We start from the raw sequence: 20,340 nt of genomic DNA on the forward strand, positions 1-20,340 counted from the left end.
TCTTTAAAATGAAAATAACGAGCCTTATTCACTGGGTTATTAGGAAGATTAAATGAAAAAAATACATACAAAGCAGCTAACACAGTGCCTGGCACATAGCTGGCATGTAGTGGATACAAATTCCTTTCTCCCCACTTTCACCTCAGAATATAGGCTACACTGCCTACAATTAGGCAGCCTAATAAAATTATATCTACATAGTCTTTTCTATGAAGGAGGATTGGTGGTATGTTAAATAATATAGGCAGTACAAAGTTTTGCCTAGAGTAAGATGTTTTATCAACTTTTGGGCTTGCAGGTTGTAAAAATTGCAGTAGATAACATTTATCTGCAGTTAGTAGCACTGGTTTTGAATTTTGAGACTGTGATCCACTCACTCATCCTTTATAGTAGAATTAGACTTTGTGGAAGAAGATTCTAACCTGCCTGAGTCTTCTTTATAGAAGTGGAACAACTTTTAGGTAGGTTTCTTTAAACTTCATAAAATTATCTTCTCTTCATTTGCCTTACCTTGATTGATTGATTCATTGATTGAAAAAACATATTTCTGCTCTTAGCAATACCAAATGTTTTATTCAGCCACGTATCCTGGGCTATCTCAATTTTTCAGAAGCCCAGTTAGGAGAAGATACATTAAAGGAGGACTGACTAATAGCTCCCATTCTGACCATTCCCACTGAATATTCAATATTTTACTCTGAGGTTAAACTATACCATTAGAGATTTGTGTGCTTAGATTGCATGATTTTGGCCCCTTTTGGGCTTGCTTTTACTGAATTATGTATTTAGGATGCAATTTTTAAAAAAGGAAAGAAAGAGTGACCCAAAATAGATTTGGTTTCTTAGGAATGCTTTCAGCAACTTTCTCCATAACCTGTATCATCCACAGTTTTCTTTATGAGAACTCACTGGGGAAATTTCTCTCAGATTACAGTATCTTGGAAAAGCTGTACTTCGAAACAACTGATTTACTCTTATTTTACAGACACTGTGTATTTTCTTCCTTTCTCTTGCTAACTAGGAAACTTAAGCCACATTTGATGGCCAGTTCTTGGAGTTTTGGAGAGCAATATAATGTGCTTTTCTCTGTGCCATTTTTTTTTTAAAGATTTTATTTATTTATTTATTTATTTATTTTGTTTTTTTATTTATTTTATTTTATTTATTTAATCAGGTAGAGATCGCAGGTAGGCAGAGAGGCAGGCAGAGAGAGAGAGGAGGAAGCAGGCTCCCTGCTGAGCAGAGAGCCCAATGTGGGGCTCGATTCTAGGACCCCGGGATCATGACCTGAGCCTAAGGCAGAGACTTTAATCCACTGAGCCACCCAGGCGCCCCATCTCTGTGCCATTTTTATTTGTCTGAATGTATCCCTCGCCCTGAATCCTTCACCTGTTTGTTTTGTATCCTGTATGTTTCTGGTAAACTGCCTCATATCCTTACGAATTGAAGCAGGATTTAATATGTATGCTTGATAACATATGTGTATGTGTGTATTACACCGTTAGTTGCCCAAGCCACATTTAGTTGCTCAAGCCAGAACCTGAAAGTTGTCCTAGATTCTTGCCCTCCGCATCCAAGTTATCACCAAGTTTCTTTCTTTTATTCATGTATATCTCTTTCTTACTGTTAACCTTGCTCTCTTTTGCTTCAGGGTCTCATTGCTTCATCGGTGTATTTCCTACCTTATTGTTCTTCCTACCTACAGTCTTGCACCTTCTGCTCCTCCACTGCTACAGGATCTGTTCATATCATTTTCTTAATATAAAATCCTTCCGTGGTGTGGTGCCTGGGTGGCTCAGTCATTAAGTGTCTGCCTTTGGCTCAGGTCACGATCCCGGGGTCTTGAAATCTAGCCCTGTGTTGGGCTCCCTGCTCAGCAGGAAGCCTGGTTCTCCCTCTCCCACTCCCCCTGCTTGTGTTCCCCCTCTCACTTTCTATGTCAAAAGAACAAATAAAATCTTTAAAAAATAATAATATAAAATCCTTCCATGGTCATTGTAGCAATGAGGCATATTTGGACTCCTTAACACTTAAGGCTTTTTCATGATCTGCCTTCTGCCTATTTAACCTCCTATTTAACCTCCACACCTTCATTGTATTCATGCTGAAGTACTTGAAATTTCTTAAAATCGTCATGCATTTTTTACACCTTTCTACCTGTTTTTCCTTCTGCCCAGAACACCCATACTGCTCCTCTTCATTTGACAATTCCTGCCAAGCTTTCCAAAATTCATTAGAGACATTTTCCTTAGAAGCCTTTCCCTATCTCCTAACCCAGTATTTACTATATGATCCCTGGATCAGTAGCATTTGCAGCATTTCAAGAAAATTGTTAAAAATGTCAAATTCTTGGGTATTACTCAAGACCTACTGAATTAGAAACTCAGCAATCTGTGGAACCCAGTCATTTTCAAACTTTAGCATGCATCAAGATCACCTGGAGGACTTGTTAAACTACCAACTTCCATTCCTGAAAACTTGGATTAAGTGGGATAATAGATTGCATTACTAGTTCCAGTTTTTGCCCCTTCCTGTATCCATCCAAGTTATCCCATGTGATTGTTTAGTTTTTCCCACTCCTAAAAAGACAGAAGAGACTATTTCCTTACCACTGGACTTTGTGTTTGTCTGTAGGACTTGCTTTGACCATTGGGATCAGTGGGTATGACAGGACCAAGGGCTCGCAAAGTTGTGGGATTGGGCTTGCACTTTTGTGCCTCTGGCATCACTAAGATATCAGCATGTCCAGCCTGGCCCACTGGTTCTAGGAGGAGGTTGAGAGACTATTGTTTTAAGTCACTGAATTTTCTATTGGATATACGTACCTAGGACGTATAGATAATGTCAGTTACCCAAAGCAATTATAACAATTTTGTATACTCCTATCAGCATTGTATCAGAGTTCCTGTTGTTTACAGAGTTGCTGTCTTTTGAAACAGTTGAAATTATTTTTAATTTTAATGTAGTCGTATCTCATTGTGGTTGTAATTTGCATTTCCCTAAAGGCAGAAGAAATGAAGCAATTGATCCAGTTTCCCATGTTATGATCTAAGTTCTGTGAGGACACAGAGATTATTGTCTTTTTTGTTCACTGCTCTATCTGTAGCCACAACAATGCATATTTTTGTATAAATATCAGTAAATAGTTTTGAATAAATAGTATAAGAGCAGAACTTGATGAACATAGAATTGAGACTTTGACTAATAATTCCTTTTGTGATTTCAGTCGAGATACCTAACATCTCTGGGTCTTGGTTTTCTTGTTTGTAAAGTAAGAGAGTTTATCTGTATTATCCCTAAGATAATTTTCAACTATAAATTGTGTGATTCTGGAATTTATACATGGCTATTCACATGTTTATATTGAGACACGCACTTTAACACACTTACTTGCTCTTGATTCTCCACTTTTCATGTAATGTTCTCATTTCATTTAACTTTATTTTCTTTTCAAAATAAAACAGTCCGTAGTGAGATACTAGTAGCAGAGAGCAGAACTGGCACGATCTCTAAATATGATTCACCACTAAATAGAACCAGAGCTCCTCCCTTAAGAAAGGGCTGATGTACACTACTCGGGTAGGAAAGGTATGAGATGAGATTGGAGCATTTTATTGCCTTGAAAGTAAGGAATTGCTTAAAGGATGATAGGACATAACAGAAGGACACAGAAGTCAGTTTGTAGGAGCTGCTACTGTCCAAATCTGGGACCAGAAATTTGACCATCAAAATAAATAATGATAATAAAGGATTGTAACCCATTGAATAAAAAAGAAATCCTGATCCTGGTGTGAATGAAAGGGGAAGATGGGAAATGCTATATTTCAATAGAATGCAAATTAATAAATATAACAGATTAATAGAAAATCATTAATGGTGTTAAAATTAGGGAGTAAAAGTTTGATTAGAATCAGATGTTTAGGGGCTTCTGGGTTTCTTAGTTGGTTAAGCATCTGCCTTCGGCTCAGGTCATAATCTTGAGATCCTGGGATTAAGCCCTCCATTGGGCTCCTTGCTCAGCAGGAAGTCTGCTTCTCCCTCACCCTCTGCCTCTGCCCCCACTCATGCTCGTTTTCTCTCTCTCTCAAATAAATAAAATCTTAAAAATCAGATGTTTATATAGTCTCAAACTACCTCTCCACAAATTACTTATTAACTAACGCAATGGGTAACTTTATAGTGGTGATCATGGCCCATGCCACCTGAAGTGATCAAAGTTAACATCACCAATATTAGGAGAAAACTGATAATCAGACGCTTCCTTAAATAATGCTCTAAGAAGAACATAAAGGTGAGTCTGGGTGGCTCAGTGGGTTAAGCCTCTGCCTTCAGCTCAGGTCATGATCTCAGGGTCCTGGGATGGAGCCCCGCATTGCATCGGGCACTCTGCTCAGCGGAAGCCTGCTTCCCTCTCTCTCTGTGCCTGCCTCTCTGCCTACTTGTGATCTCTGTCTGTCAAATAAATAAATAAAATATTTTAAGAAGGACATAAAATCCACCTTTTTGGTATTCCTACCAAGAGTGTATCACCTGAAACTAATAATAACATCAGATAAACCCAAATTAATGGATTCTATAATAGTTTGCCCATACTTTCAAAAGATATCAAGGTCAATAAAGAAAGTCCAAAGAAGTACTCTAGATTCAAGAAGTCTTAGGAGACATGAAAACTGAATGCAATATGTGATCCTGGATTGGTTCCTGAACCAAGAAAAAGGAGATGACGGAGACAATTAATAAAATAGGGACTATAGATTAGATACTTTAGATTATTTAAAATTTTAGATTATTTTAGATTTTAAGATTGTTTATTTAGATTATATCTACTTATATTTGATATGGTTAGACTTTATAAAAGTTAAATTTTCCCAATTTTGTTCACTGTCATGTGATTTCCTAAGAAAATGTTCTTGTTCTTAGGAAATACATACCAAAGTATTTAGAAGAATGGACCATATCTTCTGCTTGCTCTCAGATAGTTCATGGGGATACACACACACACACACACACAGTGTGGCAGGGAAGAAGGAAGGATTGTGAATGTTAAAGCAGATTGGGCAAAATGTAAACAATTGGTTTGTGTGGGGAAAAGTTATAACACCTCCTTGTACTTGTGTGGCAGTTTTGTATTATAACTTTTTGTAAGTTTGAAATTATGTCAAAAGTTAAAGTTTTCTCCCCAGCCTAAAAATGTAAAGCTGGGGTGCCTGGGTGGCTCAGTGGGTTAAAGCCTCTGCCTTTGGCTTGGATCATGATCCCAAGGTCCTGGGATCTGAGCCCCACTCTGTCTCTTCCTCCTCTCTCTCTGCCTGCCTCTCTGCCTACTTGTGATATCTGTCTATCAAATAAATAAGTAAAATCGTTTAAAAAAAAGTAAATAAAAAATGTAAAGCTGTCAGCACAAATTTTAAAGTAACTTTTAAAAGTTTTTAAAAATAAAAATTTAAGGGACGCCTGGGTGGCTCAGTCAGTTAAGCTGCCGCCTTCAGCTCAGGTCATGATCCCAGGGTCCTGGGATCGAATTCTGCATTGGGTTCCTCGCTTGGCAGGGAGCCTGCTTCTCTCTCTGGCTCTGCCTGCCACTCTGCCTGCTTGTCTGTGCCTTCTCTTGCTCTCTCTCTGACAAATAAATGAAATCTTTAAAAATTTAAAAAAAAATTTTAAGAAAAAATATTCTGCCTATAAATTGTTCTATAATTTCTAAATCACCTTTAACTTTGTTCTATAATAAAAGCCAGTAATGTGAATGAACTAGATACTGTATAGAACACACAGACTCTAATTGCTTTTTAAATAATTTTTTATTGTGGAGTGATTGTAGATTCATAGGAAGTTGGAAAAAAAAAAAGTTTTAAGTAGAGGGACCTGAGGTGAACCCTTAACTCAGCCACCCCCAATAGTAACATTGTATATAATTCTAGTATAGTTTCAGAGTCAGGAAAGTGTCATTTGTGCAATTGAAGAGTTACTCAGATTTAGCCAATTATGCATACACTGTGTGGTTCTGTAAAGTTTTATCATACGTGTTGTTACATGTATCCACCACCACACTCTGCATATAAAATTGTTAATTATCATAAGCGCCACTCCCTTGTACTATCACTTCATAGCCGCACGTGCACTCCTCATCTAATCCCTGGCAACCACTGATCTCTTCATATCTGTAATGTTGGTATTTTAAGAATGTTACATAAATGAAATCATGTAGTTTTTGAGATTCGCATTTTTCACTTAGTATTAAATTTTCTTGAGATTCATCCAACTTTTATGTATTAATGATTTTTTTTTTTAAGTGAGTGGTGTTCCATAGTATAGTTCTACCACAGTTTGCTTAATCATTCATGCATTGAAAGATATCTGGATTGTTTCCAGTTTTTAGCTATACAGAGAAAGCTGTTATGAACATCCAGGTGCAAGATTTTGCATGAAAATAAGTTTTCATTTCTCAAATACTTGAGTTAATTTTTTTTTTCTTACTTAGCACTTAGGTTTATTCTTTAAAGTTTATTCTGAAGCAGTTCTTTTTTTTTTTCTTTTTTAAAAGATTTTATATATTTGAGAGAGAGAGAGAGTGCAAGCAGGGGGCAGAGGGAGAGGGAAAGGAATCTCAGACAGACTCCCCACTGAGTGCAGAGCCCAGTGCACGGCTCAATTTAGGGCATGGTCTCATGACCCTGAGATCATGACCTGAGCTGAAACCAAGAGTCAACCGCTCAACCAACTGAGCTACCCAGGCTCCCCAAAGCAGTTATTTTCATACTTTGTGACAAATCATTATTTCTTCTAGTATTTTAAAGCTATGACTAATTATACAAAAATAGTGATTTTAAATTCAAGTTAATATTTTTAAGGAATATATATAGGCTTTGTGAAAAGGGAGAAATAGTTTCAAAATTAAGCAACTATAGTTGCCATGCTCAGTAGCTAAGATCAGTGGCTAGTATATTACTTTTTTTTTTTAAGTGGCATGAAATGAAATCAGAAGGCCCTTGACAGTCCCTCATTAAGTACCAGCCACATAATCTTTTCCTTTGAACTAGGTTCTGTCACTCTTTAGGGACTAGAATATACTAATCATTCCTTGTCCCCAATTCTTCCCCCTTTGCCTAACTCTTACTCGTGAGATTTCCTTAATGAAATATTCTGTGACTGCCTACACCCCCAACATAAACTTAGTCACCATCATTTTTTCTTTGAAAATGCCCTGTTCTTTTCATTTAGAAAAGAGCATGGACTCTGGAATGTTAAGAACAGAAACTCTGGAATCAGACATCTGCCAAGTTACTTAACCTTTATATGCCTCAGTTTTTATTATCTTAAGACGAAGGAGGGTAATAGTAGTGCCTGTTTAATAGGATAAGGATTAAATGAATTGAAGTATATAAATAAGAAATGAACTCAATATAAATTAATATGAAATTAGATACGTAAATTCTTTAGAACAATTCCAGGCATATATTAGGGGCTAAGTTTATTTATTATTGCTGTTGTTGTGGGATTTATCATTATGTATAATTATATGTTACATGGTGATTATTCATAATATCACTCCTACTGGACTCTATAAGCTTCATGAGGATTTTTTTACCACTGTATGGATGGTAACCACTGTCAGGTCCTGTTCTTGGTGTTGGGTGCTAAGTGCATAATTGCGAATACACAAAATATTACTTACTTTAAAAAAATAAGAAATCAGATAAGCAAGAAAAAGGAAATTAGTCACTTACAAATTTCTTCACCCAGTGATAAGCATTCTTAATATTATCAAACACTGGTAAAGAGAAGCTGAACTACTTCCTTAAGTCCTGGCAATTCACTATTCTAATCAAAATTGCAAGTGTTTTATTTCCGTTTTAATAGTTTGCTTTTGAGCTTATGTGTAATAGTTAATGGTGTTTAAAACATTATTGAGAAACCTTTTTATAACCCCTCTTTTCTGTACAACCCCTCCCAGTTTTACTTAGATTTTCTTAAGCAGCAATAAAAGTACCCTGAACATGAGGTAAGTTTTCTTTTCATCATTTCTTTTAGGTACTTTTAAAAATCAATCAGCTATATATAAAAAAATAAATAAATAAATAAAGATAAAAATAAAAATCAATCAGCTATAATATATTCCGGTCATAGGAAATCACTATCTAGTTAAAAGCCTAAGACTTCCTAAACCAAGAAACAAAACAAAGAAAGAAAGAAAACATTGAATGTTGTTTTGAGAGTTTAAGATTTAAAGAGTTCAAGTGCTTTTGCTGTTTAACATCTTTATCTTGGAGAATTATACTATAACACAAAATCACTTGATTCTGCATTTATTAACCTTCTATCTCAGTATCTATTGCTCTTATTTTCTTTTAGTATTCTAAGTTTCATAGAAAGTTTACTTTTGTGTAACTGTGATTATTAAATAAATTAAAAACCTCACTTAAAATTTTAAAATCTAGTGGCTCAGTTGGTTGAACCCCTCACCCCCACTCACGCATATGCTCTCTCTCATTCATTCATTCATTTACTTGACAGAGATCACAAGTAGGCAGAGAGAGAGGGAGAAGCAGGCTCCTCACTGAGCAGAGAGCCCGATGCGGGGCTCAATCCCAGGACCCTGAGATCATGACTCAAGCCAAAGGCAGAGCCTTAACCCACTAAGCCACCCAGGCACCCCTCTTTTAGGTATTCTAAGTAATGTTCTGTTGAATTAGAAAAATTTCCTGAAGTATAAAACATTTCATTTGGTCTCCTCCTAAGTTGTTTTAAAGAATTTGTTGTTCCTAGGGACTGTGTCACTTAATGAGATCATAAATCAAGGTAGCCAGAGTTTGTTGAAAAGATTTTTAGGGCAGCCAAATTCAAATAGTTAACAGAACCAATATGATTGATAAGACTGTTACATACTTTTGTAATTTAATGTTAATATAGAAGTCTTGGTATAAGGAGGGATTTCTTATATTTATCCAAAAAAAAAAAAATAGTTTTCTTGTGTGTGTTTAAACAAAAAACTGCAAACTTCAGGATCTGTTGCTTTCTAATGGTGTTGAATAATCAATTCAGAAGAACTTGGCCAACCTTTGATGGGCTTAGTAAAAAAATGTGAATTTTATAAAAATAGAACTAGCATACAGTCCAGTAATTACACTACTTGGTATTTATCCAAAGAATATGAAAACACTAATTTGAAAAGCTATATGCGCCCCTGTGCCTGATGTTTATTGAAGCATTATTTGCAATAGCCAAATTATGGAAGCAGCCCAAGTGTCCAGTGATACATTGGTAAAGAAGTGGGGTGTGTGTGTGCATGTGTGTGTATACACACACTTACACATCACACATACACACCATAGACTATTACTCGGCCATAAGAAAGAATGAAATCTTTGTTTTTTCCTCTTAAAGATTTTGTTTATTTTTAGAGAGAGTATATCCATGCACAAGTGGGAGGAGGGGCAGAGGGAGAGGGAGAAGCAGACTTCTGCTGAGCAGGGAGTGAGATGAGGGACTCAGTCCCAGCACCTTGGGATCATGACCTGAGCAGAAGGCAGATGCTTAACTGACTGAGCCACCCAGACACCCCCCAAAAGAGTGAACTCTAAAAAAGAATGAAACTTGCCATTTGCAGTAGCATGAATGGATCTAGAGAATATAATGCTCAGCCCAGAGAAAGACAAATACCATATGATTTCACTTATATGTGGAATTTAAGAAACAAAGCAAATGAACAAATAAAAAAAAGAGAAAAAAAATAGTCTCTTAACTATAGAGAACAAAGTGATGGCTACCAGAGGGGAGGTGGGTGAGGATGGGTGAAATAATTGAAGGGGATTAAAGTACACTTATCTTGATGAGTACTGAGTAGTGTATGGAATTGTTGAATCACTATATTGTAAACTAATATAACACTGTACACAACCATACTGGAAATAAATTTTTTTAAAAAATAAGTGATCTTTCTTTCTAAGAAAAAAAGTGAATTTTAAATTTTTGTAGTTGAAAGGGTGCCCTCTTGTGGGCCATTTAGTGATTTCACATAAAAGCATTTTCTCTTATATTTCAGATTGAATCAATCATGTGTCATCAAGAGTTATTTGAGACCTGCATCTGAATGTCATAGTTCTTTAAGACCTAAACCTCATTTAGAAAGAAGTAAAATCTCCATTGTTTGATTTTTCATTTCTAATACCTTTGTATAAAAAATAGTCTCATGGTATTATAAGGTACAGTCTTAACCTCTATTAGGGGCTTAAAATAGACTGTTTCTTTGCAGTGGAAAAGAGGTGAGAAATAATTTTTGGTGTGGGGACATGGATTAGTAACCATTAGCTACCAAACCATTAGTAACCAAATCATAGCAGCACTTGGAAATTTCTTCCATGGCCTCTCTGTAAAAGAAAAAGAGAAAAGAAAAAAAAATAACTTCAGGACTCAGGACTATTTTTTCCTGATGTAGCTTGTATTTTTGCATATTTTGTTAAGATTAAACATTGTATAACTACTCAGCAGGCCTCTGTAGTCCATTTAACTATAATAATCAGCTGGGACCTTTTAAAGTAATATGAGCTTTTGTTAAAGTTGGTTTGTATAAAAATGCATGTGAAATAAATTGATAAGAACAAGGAAGAAAACTGACTACAGAAGTACATAAAGTTTTACTAATCATTATACTTCTCAGTGAACATACACATACTCTTTAAAGTGAGTTTTGAGAGACTCTAAAATTTCAGCCTGATTTGTGACTTCTCTAATAGTACTTAATAATGTAATGATATTCTTCTATTACATATTATATACATTAGGATATAGCTACATTATGGGAATGCACAGAGGAATAATACACATTTATTGGTAGGCAGCATGGTGGCTGCAGGGAGCTCAGAATTACAGAAGCAAAGCATGTGTCCAAAGAGAACATTAGAGCTGTACTGTGCTTTTTGCTTTTGCTTTGTATTTCTCTTATTTAATGGGAATAACTTAGAACTATAGAAAAATAGAAACATTTTAAAGAAGTGAGCATATTATCAGTGTGGCTGATTGGAAACTGTTTTTGAGCTAGGATTTGAGGAACATCTTTTGGAAGTATCTTAAACAGAACATGAAAATTTTGTTCTTGAATACAATTTAGGCAGTGGAAAGGATTCTGAAGGTAGCTTGACTAAAGTGAAAGAATTCTGCTAGAGAGGTACCACCTTCAAGAGAGTCACTGTTACTGGTTTAAAATAGTAAGTAGTACAACATAGATTTATTTATTTACTTAATTGGCTATTTAGGATTTACATTCCACTTGTTTCCCAAAAGAATTTGAAGTGGCTTATACTGTTCAATGTAATATAAACTGAGATAAATAAATAAAAATATGCTAGTTTTAAAGCCTTCCATCCCTCCCCACCCAAAAATAATATAATAATAACATTAGCAAGGAACAATGGTGTTAATTAGCTAAAGATTCCACTTGTATAGAATTTTGGTTCATTCAAATGTTATAATCCTGCCAGATGACAATATAGTGTAAAGAATACTGAACTAGAAATCCAAACATTTGTATTCTGGTCTTGACTCAGTCAGTTACTAGCTATGAGACCTTAAACACACATTTAGTTTCTCTGAGGGACAATTTCCTTACCTTTTATTGGTTTATCTTTCTGCCATAGCAGTGTAGATATTTCCTAGTTTTATGTTCTTCGGATACGCATGAGAATATAAGGTTTGGTTAGAAATATCTGTATAACCACAGACAAAGCATTTAGGCTCTGAGCCTTCATTTTGCATCTGTGAAATAGAGATAATCTTCATAACCCTCTCACTGTGGTAACGATTAAGGAAATGTATATGTTGGGACACCTGGGTGGCTCTTTCATTTAGCCTCTGCCTTTGGTTCTGGTCATGATCCCAGGGTCCTGGGCTCAAGCCCCGCTTTGGGCTCCCTGCTCCTTGAGAGGCCTGCTTCCGGCCTGCTTCTCCCTTTGCCACTCCTCCTGCTTGTGTTCCCACTCTCGCTGTCTCTCTCTGTCAAATAGATAAATAAAATCTTAAAAAAAAAAAAAGGAAAGGTCTATATTAATGTCTCATACATAAAAAGTGCTAAAAAAAGTCTCTCCCAACAATGTTACCTTGCATCTTGCCTGTCTCCTATTATTACAACTTAACTGTTACCAATCCTCTGTGGATCATTTTCATAACTATAGCTATAATTCTGTCTGCTGTTGTCAGTTCAAAAATTTCCAACTTTCTGTTTTATAGACATCTCCAACTAGATGCTCAATAAATGTTATCATTTCTAGTGTTTTTCACGAGTAAAGTCTTCAGACAAAATTGTACACATTTCTTGGTTATGAGTTACTTGCACTGGCTGTCCGGGAAGTTTATCTACCATCAAATTCTGAGAGCACCTTTTATTCCAAATCCATCCCAATTTGAATATTATTATTATAACTTCTACCAATAATTTTATATTTGCATTTCTTTTGTTTGTATACAGAAACCATAAATTTTAAGTGAAATTAAATGAGCAAAGAACCAGGGCCTTTAAAAATCTTGTCAGGCGCTAATGTCCACATCAGATTCATTACAATGGGTTGAAATGAGAATTTACCATATCTTTTACTAATTAAGAATTATTTTAATAACCCACTCTAAATAAACTAAATGATTTCTTAGTTTGTGTTTTATTTAGTTCTTAGTATTACAAAGATTAGGTTTTTTCCTTACTCTTCACTGGCAGTATTTACTTCAGGTACCTTATCATTTAAGTAATTGTGGGTGTGTATGCCTAGAGCTGGTATACATATTTGTAATACTATGGTGAAATATATACTGGAATTTCAAATGATTTATAATCTATCTTTCTCAAAGTAGGGATTATGTATATTATTGGAAAGATACCTTCTCCCCAATTCACCCCTGTTTCTCGAAACTCTGTTTTCCCAAATGTGTGTTTTTCAGTTTGTAACACTGCTAACTTTCTGGATAACTTACTATATGCCAGGTAGCGCATCAAGTGATTTACATGCATTATTTTGTTGCATTCTCATTACCGCTTAGGAGGTAGGCTTAGGAGGTGGGCTTCTACGGTAACTCTTCCATTTCTTTCAGTTGGCAACTTTGAAACTGCTTTTCCTTGGTGACCCACAATTAGACATTTTACCTGGAGTCACAAATCAGTGTGCAATGTAAATTTATCTTTCTATTCCTACCATCCCTCTCAGTGTTGATCTCAATCCACTAATTTTATTTTATAATTCACTAATTGGACACCATTCACAGATTTTAAGTATGTAAATAAAGCACTGCCTTAAAAGACAGTTCTTAAGCACTCATTATAGTCTTCTTTCCCAGTTGGTTACCATTTCCTTCTGAGCACATTGTTCCCCAGAGATAATGACTTTCAGCTTCAGTTTCAGCAGTTTCAGGAAAGACAGTGTACTTTCACAGTGCCAGGTAGACCAAACATTGCCCAATCCAGAGCCAGAAATGTCATGACTAATTAGTTAGAGTTCTGCATATTCATTTTTAGAATTCTAGGAATGCTCTTTCTTGATGGTCTCTGGTCACTTTCCAGCATAGGCAGCAGCATTTCCACAAATTACTCATATTCATCAACATCTGTGACTTTAGTGAAAATTATGAGTCCATTTCTACCAAAGTCTTCTGCTGTCCTTCAGAAGCTTGGCTTCCAATGAAATCAGCATAGTTCAGCAGTGAGGTATAAATGTATTTGTCAGTAGTCCCCTACTCAGTCTATACAAGCACTTTAAATCAAACAAGCATTGTTGCTTTCCTTTCTCTCCCCACTTCCAGTTTTCAGTTGACACCACAGTATTAACATGCTTTGTTATATCAATAAGAAAAGCACAACAATCTTTTGGTTTGATTTATTAATCTCCTAATTCGTACGTGGTAACTAATTATATCATTTTTGTACTAAAATATTCCTAGCTAGCTAGCGTTGGGTCTGCTTTACTTGTTACCTGAGGGAAAACAGAATAAAATTCGTTAGCTCACGATAGACTGTGGCAGATTGTTCTCTATTGGTTCCCATCCTCTGAATTAAATAAATAACATGGTTACTTGTTAATCTGCTTGAGTATGGCAATTTACATTTATAACAGTCATACAAGAATAACAAGATGTTTTTGTGCTGTTCTGTACATAATTTGCACGCAATTGTTTTTTTCCATTAATTACTAAGCATCAACTGTAACTTTTTTATTAGCCTAAACTTAGAAAAAAGTATGGGGGTGCCTGGGTGGCTCTGTGGGTTAAAGCCTCTACCTTTGGCTCAGGTCATGATCCCAGGGTCCTAGGATCGAGCCCCACATCAGGCTCTCTGCTCCGTGGGGAGCCTGCTTCCTCTTCTCTGCCTGCCTCTCTGCCTACTTGTGATCTCTGTCAAATAAATAAATAACATCTTAAAAAAAAAAAAAAGTCTGTTGTGTTTTGATGACTTCTGTCAGGTTTTAAATTCTTTTTTTTTAAGTGCTTGATACAGCTGCTAAATTTACAGTGTTTACTTAAATTTATTTAGTGTTGTTAAAAAATCAAATTGATAACTTCAAAGAGTAAAGTCCACAGTGTAGCAAGGACAGTTGTAAGATAGCCAGTCATAATTATATTTTTCCTATACCTTCTCCTGTGCTACTTCCTATACTGTTTCCTTTTAGCAGGCTCCTACTAACAAACTTTATGTCATTCATTCCTCAAAAGAAAGCAGTGTTGTTTCCTGGGCTGGCTATTAGAAAAGAATGTACATATAAAGGACATAACTTTAAGGAAAAAAAAAAAGGAAATAATTACCAAATAAACAAGGTAGTTGTTACCTGTAGAAGGAACTAGGATGATTACTTTTCAGATGGTTGTTGTATGGATGTTTACTTTATAACTCTGTTAAACCATACATACATGTTTTATGAACTTCTGTCAACATGTATCAATAATAAAAGTGAGGAAGAAGAAAAGTCCTGATTTTAGCTGCCTATATACTTCTACTTTTAAAAATTTTTTTAAGATTTGTTTATTTGAGAGAGAGAGAGAGAGAGTAGGGGGAAGGGCAGAGGGAGAAACTCTTTCAAGCAGACTACCCACTAAGTGTAGAGCCTGTCACGGGGCTTTATCCCACAACCCATGAGATTATGACCTGAGCTGAAACCAAAGGTTGGACGCTTAAGTGACTGAGCCATCCAGGTGCTGCTGTATATTTCGACTTAAAAAAAAAAATTTATTTGCAAAGTTGCATTAAGATAGATGAGTAAGGGGAATTATTAGTGTTTCGAAGTTTACAACTCAAAAAACTTAAAGGGTTCTTTTAACTAACAAGAAAATAGAGCCTCAAAAAAATGTTTAAACTGAAAAATTATAATTCAGTTTTCTCTTGTAGCACTATCTCTTAGTTGACATGCAGTAGCCTTGTATTTATTGATGAACTTATAAAGTTATTTAATAAAGGCATATCCTTGATTAATGTGCATATTATTAAAAATTGTATATTTCAAAAAAGATTCTTTAGCAGGTACACTGTTAAAGGAAAGATAAAGTTTCCAGAAAGCCACATGTTGAAATTAAGATGAGAAAAATTTGGGAACATTGAATAGAATGGAAGACGTGTTTAGGAGTTTATAGAATGTCTGTATACACAGACAGACACAGAATTACATTCTAAAAACAATATTTAAGTCAACTAAGTCATACAGGAACATTAAGATGTTAACACATTTCTCTGTCCTTTCTGTGGTTATGTATTAATTATGTGATTGGTTGATATTAAGAAGCTTGCGGTGGTAATTGGGAAGACAAGTTAAGTATAGGAACATTATAGAAGAATGAAACACAGCTTTCAAAAAATGTCACAAAGGACTATGTATTTACATATATTACATATATTTTATTAATATATTATGTAATATATTAAATATTGAATGTATTAAATTTATTTATATATTTATATTTTTATGTTATATATATTTTTTAATCTGAGGTTTCATGAAGTATTAGGAACTTGCCCTAGATCTTGAAGAATTAAAGGATTTGAACTAAAGTAAGGGTGGGCTATCTAGGTAGGGAGATACATAAGGAAATAAATAAAAATGTGAAAACACAAGGTGGATTCAAGATAATTTGATCAGCTTTGTTGAAAAGGATGGTTTATGTAGAGGGTAGTGAGAGACATAGCAAGGCAAGTTAAAGCTGGGTTTTAATGTGTCTATGATATGGACTGTTATAGCGCTTGTTAAAATTGAGTATCCCAGTTTAGTAATACAGCCTACTGGTTACACAGACTCTTGAGCCAGATTGCTTGGGTTCTACTCTTTCCTCCACAAGTTACTTTAAACTCCCTGTAAATTAATTCCCTCATTAGTAAAATTCAGAAAATAATAGTACTTGCCTTATGTTGTTGTGAGAACTGAATGAGTAAATACATGCAAAGCACTTTGCAGCACCTAATATGTTGGAAGTATATATGAATGGTAGCTATTATTGTTATATAGGTTAACAAACAAGAAAATCAGAAAATCTGGGATGCCTGGGTGGCTCAGTTGGTTGGACGACTGCCTTCGGCTCAGGTCATGATCCCGGAGTCCGGGATCGAGTCCCGCATCAGGCTCCCAGCTCCATGGGGAGTCTGCTTCTCCCTCTGACCTTCTCCTTGCTCATGCTCTCTCTCACTGTCTCTCTCTCAAATAAATAAAATCTTAAAAAAAAAAAAGAAAATCAGAAAATCTTATTTTTTATAGGCATTTCCCCAATGGTATCATATATGACATATTTTAAAAATAATTGTCTGTTTTTGTTGCAGTGTTTGGGAAATGGGAAGTAATGACAGCTGGCACCTGAACTAAGTACTTTTATAGGCAACACCATTCCAGAACTTCAGGATGAATGGGGATATGCCCCATGTCCCCATTACTACTCTTGCGGGGATTGCTAGTCTCACAGACCGTAAGTTTGTTAATTTATCTAATTTATGTTCTATTCTGTGTTAACAATGATTTTAAGAGAGACTGTAGAAAAAATTATTTTTAGTTGTCATAAATAACAAATTATTTCAGATATTAGCTTTTGAATGACAAGCATCATTACTTCCTTTGGTTTATTGACATACATGTGAAAATAACAAAATTAGTGTAGTCAGCTAATAGATAATCAGACGTTCATTTCTTTTTCATCCTAAAGATACATTAAGAAATGGTGGCATTTGTTTGTTTAAAGGTCTTAACACAATGAAGGGATAAGTGCAAAAGTAAAGACCAAAGATGAGACAAAGCAGTAAAGAAAAATCAAAACTGAAGAAGCATGGATTTACATATAGGAGCAAATACAACTTTTAAAAAAGCATTTCTAGAAATGGTAACTGAAACCGTCCTTTAAAGAAGAAGGTTTGATAGCCCAAGTTAATCTAATTTCTTAGCAATGTTCATTTTGGATGTCCTCTTCAGTAATCTATTGGAGTTTGCTATAGATATCAGCAGCCCATTTTACTCTGATCATTTAAGTTCAAAGAATTTTGTCATTCTTTTGAGATTTACCTCGTGTAACACAGTTTTTTAGGAACTCTATCTTATGGTAGCCATCTCTAACTCTAATTCTTAGTCCCTGGGTAATGGCACAAAAAGCAACCCCCAGTGTTAGTCCCTATGTCATCCTATCTGAGTAAATAAAGAGAAAAAGAGATACAAGAGGGAAAAGTAGAAGGTGAACACATCATATTATACAAACTTTGGGGCTTTATAGTAAAGGAACTATGAGAAAATAACTTTAAGAAGTGTTTTTATCTGTGTTCATTAGTCTTTACTGAATAAGAAAGTAGCTGGTGGAGTTAGAATAATACAGGTAAGAAAACTTCTGAAACTGTCTTTAGTTTTTGTTGTCATTTTGTTACAGGTAAGACACAAATTCATAAAATATGTAGGAGTGCCAAATCAGATATACTACCAGGACTTTACTTTTGGTTGTCCTCCCCATTATCTCAACTGTACCTTATATTTTAAAAGTTAGCCCAATAAACACTACCTATTAAGTAATAATCTGTTTCCTGTATTTTTATTAATAAAAAACCTGTTATTAGCCACTGGGATGAGCAGCCTGTAATACTATATATAGGTGATTAGAAATTAAGCCAAAAACAAATATACTTTAGTTAACTTTCTTAACTTTTACTTTAGACAGATGAATAGATTTCCATTATTTGAAGACAAATTGAAGACAAATAGCTGATTTTAAACTACTCTATAAACATTTATGTCCTTTTGTTTTCTGTTAGACTAGAATGAAGAGAGGAGAGAACTATTTAGGAATTTATAACTGAAAGCATAATTCCTTAGTTATTTGGCTTCCACTAGAATCCCTATTCTATAATGAATGTTCTTCTGCTGAAGTGATCTATTTATTTTTTTATATATACTTAAGCTCTTTAAAAACATATTACTTGTCTAAATATCAGGTGAGGAGTTGGGTATAATTACTTGGTTTATTTATATGGGATTACTAATGATTCTGATAAATCTCAGAAGCAAAAGTAAATGAGATCAATAAATGTATTCTTAATTCTTAGAAGTTACCTTTTAACCCTACCTTTTTGGCTATTCATTTTTTAAGTGAATAAAGATTTAAGGTGTGAAAAGTCATGCATATAAAGGAGTTGAGTTTTATTCTTAGGGAGTAATAAACTCCGTTATTGCCCAATTGATGATTCAGGGTTTTACAGAGTTGATTGGGGTTTGGGGGGGGGCGGAGAGGTAGAATGCCTTTTAATAATTTGTCCCATTGCTATTTATAACTTATTTTTAATCCCAAAATATTTGTAAATAAGTATTTTATAAGCAAATATTGTAAAAAGTCTTCTTATAGCCACTCAATTTCTAATAATGTGATTTTATTCCAAATAGTCCTGAACCAGCTGCCTCTTCCATCCCCTTTACCTGCTACAACTACAAAGAGCCTTCTCTTTAATGCACGAATAGCAGAAGAGGTGAACTGCCTTTTGGCCTGTAGGGATGATAATTTGGTTTCACAACTTGTCCATAGCCTCAACCAGGTATCAACAGATCACATGTAAGTATAATTTAAAAGTGAAAGGTTTTGGTCTAAGAGAGTCTGTATTCCTGGTTTTATTCTTTATTTCAGAAAATTTACAAACACTGTTTAATTTTAAAATATATGATTAGGGGCGCCTGCATGACTCAGTGGGGTTCAGCATCTGCCTTCTGCTCTGGACATGATCTCGGGGTCCTGGGATTAAGTTCCGCACCTGGCTCTCTGCTGAGCAGGGAGTCTGCTTCTCCCTCGCCCTCTGCAGCTCCCATGCGTGTGTTCTCTTGCTCTCTCTAAACAAATAAATAGTAATAATAATAAAATTATAAAACGTAATAAAAGGTAAACCCTTTATTTAAAAATAATATAAAATATATGAATCTAAGTGAACCTTACAATGAGATTTAAATAGGCCATAGTTATTTTGAGACAATAGTGCTGGCCCATGTAGCTATATGAAGGTCTTTTCAACTCTTTTTGAATAGCTTTGGGGTTAATCAAGGTAGATCTGTGCAAGGGGCTCTAAAGTTGCTCAAGAAGCTGTCTCTTCCTTGATATTGCTAGAGTGGTTAGAATTTCCAAGTACCAGGGACTATACTGCTAGCTTTATTTGGAATAGGCTCACATGCTTTCCATGGGAACTTAACCAGAACTCAATGACTGACTCCATGGATGGCTACTACAAAATTGGGAGTAATTTTCCCCAGGATTTATCATACCATCTGAACATAAGTGTGTATTTTCACACAATAGATTTTTTTAAATAATATAAATTATATAGCTTATTTATAAAATTTTTGCATATGAATATACTTTGAAAAATTTTTACTACAGTACTAGTACATACTTATAATATCTTAACAACACAGAAATATATAAAAAGTTAAATCTCTCAGGGTGCATGGTTGGCTCAGTCCGTGGAGCATGTGACTTTTGATCTCAGAGTTTTGAGTTCCAAGCCCCACACTGGGTGTAGGATTATTTAAAAATAAAATATCAAAAAAAAAAAAAGTTAAAATTCCTATTCTTATCCCTTCACATCTCATTATACAGTGGTACTCATGTATTCTTTCTTTAGTTTTTGCTTTTATTTTTTTTTTTAAGATTGATTGATCGATTGATTGATTTGAGAGACAGTGTATAAAGTAGAGGGGGAGGCAGAGGGAGAAAAAGAATCTTCAAGCAGGCTGCCTGCTAAGCATGGAGCCTAACACAGGGCCCAGTCCCAGGACCCTGAAATCATGACCTGAGCTAAATCAAGAGCTCAACTGACTGAGCCACCCACATGCCTCTAATTTTTGCTTTTTAATTTAAAGATTCATTATTTAGAGGAAT

At 35.1% G+C, this 20,340-nt stretch overlaps 1 protein-coding gene across 2 annotated transcripts in view; it reads left to right on the forward strand.

Annotated features, from left to right (window-relative positions):
• NIPBL (NIPBL cohesin loading factor) overlaps positions 1-20,340 on the forward strand; it is a 203,189-nt gene that overhangs the window by 72,414 nt on the left and 110,435 nt on the right. For both annotated transcript variants that reach the window (XM_047731887.1, XM_047731888.1), the window contains exons 2-3: positions 16,772-16,914; positions 18,861-19,026. In XM_047731887.1, coding sequence (XP_047587843.1) covers positions 16,851-16,914; positions 18,861-19,026 — 230 coding nt within the window. In that variant the 5' untranslated portion in view covers positions 16,772-16,850. The remainder of the gene's footprint in view (positions 1-16,771; positions 16,915-18,860; positions 19,027-20,340) is intronic.

Source organism: Lutra lutra, chromosome 5, assembly GCF_902655055.1.
Source record: "Lutra lutra chromosome 5, mLutLut1.2, whole genome shotgun sequence".
In the NCBI taxonomy this organism is placed as follows: domain Eukaryota; kingdom Metazoa; phylum Chordata; class Mammalia; order Carnivora; family Mustelidae; genus Lutra; species Lutra lutra.